The 6,040-nt window shown below is 41.8% G+C and overlaps 1 protein-coding gene across 1 annotated transcript in view; it reads left to right on the top strand.

Moving 5' to 3' along the window:
• LOC121853828 (far upstream element-binding protein 2-like) overlaps positions 1-5,675 on the top strand; it is a 62,081-nt gene extending 56,406 nt beyond the window's left edge. The window contains exon 4 of the mRNA XM_042348204.1: positions 4,668-5,675. Coding sequence (XP_042204138.1) covers positions 4,668-5,675 — 1,008 coding nt within the window. The remainder of the gene's footprint in view (positions 1-4,667) is intronic.
• Positions 5,676-6,040: the final 365 nt, after the last annotated feature.

Here is a 6,040-nt window from a genome sequence, read left to right on the forward strand (position 1 = left end):
CGATCCCTGTGCACTGGGCAGTCCATGGTGGTCTGACTCGACTTGGTATTAACTTCATTATGTCTACCCCCGGGAGGTCCACTTACGAAGGCTGTGTTGGTCTAACCACTCGTTTAAAGGGTTATCACACATGAGCATTTTTCCTCCAACCTCCGTCCTCCATCCTTTGGTCAGATTTGCTCCGTCTCCGTAAACGGACAATCGGAGACGCACCTCACGTAATGTCCATCTCCAACCTCAAACCATGACAACAAATGTAGAAGAAGTCTTACGGACGACAGGCTACGCAAGAGGGAAAGCTGCAGTAGTTTTTTTTTCTCGCTTTGGTCCAGGAAGAAGAACAAAAGAAGAAAGACGTTTATGGAGGCGGCGCTGGCTGCCAAGAAGAGAACAACAGGACCAACGTGTATAACAAACTAGCGCAGGAGCAGTTCTAGATCATGAGAGCTAAAGACAGTGGAAGCAAATCGACAAACACCAGTTCTACGAATTAGTGGCAACGATCGAACATTCCAGTGCTAAAAATTACAATAAAATGTAGGGTATTCCCTTATTTTTTTTATAAAAGAAGATTTTGCTTCTTAATCCAGAAGACACGCTTCCGCTACTATTCTGGTGAAGCGATGCGCCATGCGGTAGAAAATCAAATGACAGTTTATTAATCATCGGGAAATAACAATTAAACGTTAATATTCACCAGTCCTTATTGGTTACCAATTATACTAAGGTGAAGACAAACATTATTATTTATTTTATTTAAAATCAGAGATAGTAAAGAGTTTCTTATGACCCCGGTCATAAGTCCAGTTTAACTGCAGGAAATAAAAGGGTACGGAAGTTCTCCCACTCTCAGAAAATAAGCCGGAAATTGGAGGAAGCTTCCGTTTGACCAGAAGTTGGAGGAAAATGCTTGTAAACAGTGTGGATAGGAGCCACAAGACGAAAGGCTATTCCACCATGGATGGTCTGTGGATCGAGGCGAATGCCTATGCAGAAGTTTGGGGGTGGCTAGTAGGAAGTCCTCAGCATGACGAGCACTCACTGCTCTCAGACGAGAGCTCTCCAGGTCATTCAATGCCCTCTTGAGTATGTCTGAGGCAATCATCTTATGATGACTTGTCCCAGTGGATTTGCTTAATGTACTTTGGAGGCGTCGATCTAGCTGCTTGGGATGAAAAATTCCGGCTACTCCAATTCGTTTCATGTTATGCATGAGAATAGGAATGCTAGCAATTGGAACTGGGATCTTTGTGGATATCACTCCCTCCTAGTCTAACTCTCCTTTTCAAAATTTGAAGAATTTTCCTCAGCCCTTTTACAAAGTTGCGTCACGATCCGTTGGCCAGTTTTTCATTAATGTTCACACCCAATGAGAAGTTTTCCCAGGCTGAAACATATTCATTCTTAAACATTTCATCGCCCATCCTCGGCAGACAAACAAAATGCCACACTGTTCAACTCACAGAGACGCACATTCACTCACGCACCTAAAAACACAAACACACAACATCCATTCTTCAATCTAGCCCCCCCACCCCCCACACACACGTACATACTGAACACAAGGAAGTGAGAGCGGTTGTGATCTCATTCGCAATACAGATGACGAAACAGTACGACCTCGAAGATGCGTTGGTGCAATCACTTCACTGACCCTTGAGGTAAGCTAACTCATGTCATCACCTTATAGAAGGCCAGGCAATGTTCATGCGACAGCACTGAAATGGTAAGATAGAGAGAATTTCTTACATAGAAATTCACCGAGCTTTTATAGTTTCATGACAAAAAGTGTAATCCATGTGTTAAATACATTCACAACAACAGTGGACTATACTTGCAAAAAGCGTTCGTTTTTATTTTAACCAGACAGAGAAAGTTTCAGTGGAGAACTCAATAGGACTTTTTACGAGTACGTGTGCTTGAAGGTGGCATAGTTCGCCAGATGATTCGCGAAGAAATAGATGGAAGAACAAAGAAAGACAATGAAAGATAAATATATTAACTTCTTAGTTTTCACTTTTCGCAAACGCCTCTTCTCCCAAGCCTCCTCTCCTATCACCAAGGAATAAAAGCTTTAGGTGATATTAAAAACTGATTCCCTATTTAACCTCTACAGACCAAAACACAAATGACCGAAATCTTGCCTTTATGTTCCTTTACCTCTTCATGTTGTGACTCGCAACTCCCCCTCTCCGACCCTTCTTAATTCCCACCTTACGAAAGAAAAATCCTTAACACAGCAGCTTAGCGTCGTGATATTCATATCTGTCGGATATTTAGACACAGATTAAATTTATTTACTCTTATGATTAGTATTTAGATCGAGGATGACTTTTTTCTTATCTGTTCATTACGTCGATGCTACTATTGCCTATATTGGTGGCAAGCAGAAGGTAGGTAATTTGTTCCGAATCTGACGAGATTGCAAGTATGTATTTTACACACATACTAAGTTTATATATAGACTTGATTCCAAAAGTTGATACTAGATGTTGTACTGGTGGCCGTGAGGAGGATGGTAGGGAGCAACAGAGAGAGGAACTGTCTCACTCCAAGATAATAAGAACATAAGAACATAAGAATGGAGGAAACTGCAGCTGGCCTATTGGCCCATACTGGGCAGTCCCGTTTAGAACATAAGAACATAAGAAGTGGGATACTGCAGGAGGCCGACTGGCCCATACAGGGTAGATCCCTTTCACACCCATCCCAGCACTTCCATGTGCCTATCCAACTTCGTCTTGAAGCTCCCTAGCGTCCCCGATCCTACTATAGCACTCGGTAGCCTATTCCACATATCCACAACTCTATCACCAAACCAGTGCTTGCCTATATCCTTTCTGAATCGGAATTTATCTAATTTAAAGCCATTTGTTCTAGTTATTTCGTTATTACTGAGCTTCAGAACATCTTCCATTTTACCCTTGTTAATCCCACTTACCCACTTGAACACCTCTATCATATCTCTCCTAACTCTACGCCTCTCTAATGAATGCAAGCCTAAGCTTTTCAGTCTTTCTTCATATGGAAGGTTTCTAATATTATGGATAACATGTTCATTACTATAACAAAGGTTCACTACAACATGTTCACTACAACATGTTCACTATAACATGTTCATTACTATAACAAAGGTTCACTACAAGAGGTTCACTATTCCGTGTTCACTATAATAACATGATCATTACTATAACAAAGGTTCACTACAAGAGGTTCACTATAATAACATGTTCATTACTATAACAAAGGTTCACTACAAGAGGTTCACTATAATAACATGTTCATTACTATAACAAAGGTTCACTACAACATGTTCACTATAATAACATGTTCATTACTATAACAAAGGTTCACTACAAGAGGTTCACTATAATAACATGTTCATTACTATAACAAAGGTTCACTACAAGAGGTTCACTATAATAACATGTTCATTACTATAACAAAGGTTCACTACAAGAGGTTCACTATTCCATGTTCACTATAATAACATGTTCATTACTATATAACAAAGGTTCACTACAAGAGGTTCACTATAATAACATGTTCATTACTATAACAAAGGTTCACTACAAGAGGTTCACTATAATAACATGTTCATTACTATAACAAAGGTTCACTACAAGAGGTTCACTATAATAACATGTTCATTACTATAACTACAAGAGGTTCACTAACATAAGTTCACTATAGGTTCACTATATTACAATAACAAAGGTTCATTACTATAACAAAGGTTCACTACAAGAGGTTCACTATAATAACATGTTCATTACTATAACAAAGGTTCATTACTATAACAAAGGTTCACTACAAGAGGTTCACTATAATAACATGTTCATTACTATAACAAAGGTTCACTACAAGAGGTTCACTATAATAACATGTTCATTACTATAACAAAGGTTCACTACAACATGTTCATTACTATAACAAAGGTTCACTACAACAGGTTCACTACAACATGTTCATTACTTAACAAAGGTTCACTACAAGAGGTTCACTATAATAACATGTTCATTACTATAACAAAGGTTCACTACAACATGTTCATTACTATAGCAAAGGTTCACTACAACATGTTCACTATAATAACATGTTCATTACTATAACAAAGGTTCACTACAAGAGGTTCACTATAATAACATGTTCATTACTATAACAAAGGTTCACTACAAGAGGTTCACTATAATAACATGTTCATTACTATAACAAAGGTTCACTACAAGAGGTTCACTACAATAATATGTTCATTACTATAACAAAGGTTCACTACAAGAGGTTCACTATAATAACATGTTCATTACTATAACAAAGGTTCACTACAAGAGGTTCACTGTGGTAACCTCTTACTACATTATCTTACACTTGACATAATGTTTACACCACATGAGTCCAGTGGTCTGGTTTGGTCATAAAAGTAAATAATGCAGAATATTAAAAGTGAACGACGCCAGCACCAGCCCGTCACTAAAATGACCGAGAAGAAGGCCAAGGGTCCAACAGTGACACCCCAACTGGCTCGTATGAGGGGCCAGTGGGTGCAGGAGACGACGGAGGTCACCATCAAAGCTCCTAACAACATGTTAGGGGTTGTGGTAGGCCCAGGTGGCTCTACCATAAAAGAGATTTAGGAAAAGTATAATGTTCGCGTCTCTGTCCCTCAGAAGGGGTCCAAGGACCAGCCCCTACGGGTTGTAGGGCTAGATAAAGGCCTTGTGCAAGATGCCGCGGATCACATAAAAGCCCTGGTTCAAAAGGCTGTGACCACGACAGTGACCATCAAAGCTCCTAACAACATGTTAGGGGTTGTGGTAGGCCCAGGTGGCTCTACCATAAAAGAGATCCAGGAAAAGTACAAAGTACGGGTCTTTGTGCCTCAGAAGGGGTCCAAGGACCAGCCCCTACGGGTTGAAGGGCTAGATAAAGGCCTCGTCCACGACGCCGCGGATCACATAAAAGCCCTGGTTCAAAAGGCTGTGACCACGACAGTGACCATCACTGCTCCTATCAACATGTTAGGGGTTGTGGTAGGCCCAGGTGGCTCTACCATAAAAGAGATCCAGGAAAAGTACAAAGTACGGGTCTTTGTTCCTCAGAAGGGGTCCAAGGACCAGCCCCTACGGGTTGTAGGGCTAGATAAAGGCCTCGTCCACGATGCCGCGGATCACATAAAAGCCCTGGTTCAAAAGGCTGTGACCACGACAGTGACCATCACTGCTCCTAACAACATGTTAGGGGTTGTGGTAGGCCCAGGTGGCTCTACCATAAAAGAGATCCAGGAAAAGTACAAAGTAAGGGTCTTTGTTCCTCACAAGGGGTCCAAGGACCAGCCCCTACGGGTTGTAGGGCCAGATAAAGGCCTGGTGCAGGATGCCGCGGATCATATAGAGTCCTTGATGGCCTATGAAAAGGAAAGGCGGCGTCTCAGTACGCCAGTGTCACAAACAGTGTTCATCCCTAAGGCCCATCACGGCCTAATAATTGGCAGACAGGGTCAAAATATACGGTACCTATCACTAACCCGTAGAATAACCATCGTTCTGCCCCCCAAAAATGTTATAAGCGATGAGGTCACTGTGACCGGTCTCCCTGACCAGGTGGACCAAGGTGTAAGAGACCTGGTTAACCTGGTCAAAAGCTCCACCCACATTTGTTACAACTCTGACTTCTGAGAGGCCCTTACTCTCTTGACCCCCCCCCCACCCCCACATTTGTTACAACTCTGACTTCTGAGAGGCCCTTACTCTCTTGACCCCACCCCCACATTTGTTACAACTCTGACTTCTGAGAGGCCCTATTTCTGACCCCCCCACCCCCCCACATATGACAAAAAAAAAAAAAAAAAAAATGGACCCTCTAACCACTGGCCTCCACGCGGCAGGGTCTGGAAACTCAGGGATTGATCTCTGGGGCTAACAGTGGTTTAGTGTTGTTATTATTACGAGAGAGAGAGAGAGAGAGAGAGAGAGAGAGAGTCATCAAGGTAACGTACCAGTCCTCCCAGATAATTAAGGCACCTGCACCAATATATCAAAGT

The sequence above is a fragment of the Homarus americanus genome, unplaced genomic scaffold (genome assembly GCF_018991925.1).
Source record: "Homarus americanus isolate GMGI-L3 unplaced genomic scaffold, GMGI_Hamer_2.0 scaffold18703, whole genome shotgun sequence".
In the NCBI taxonomy this organism is placed as follows: Eukaryota; Metazoa; Arthropoda; class Malacostraca; order Decapoda; family Nephropidae; genus Homarus; species Homarus americanus.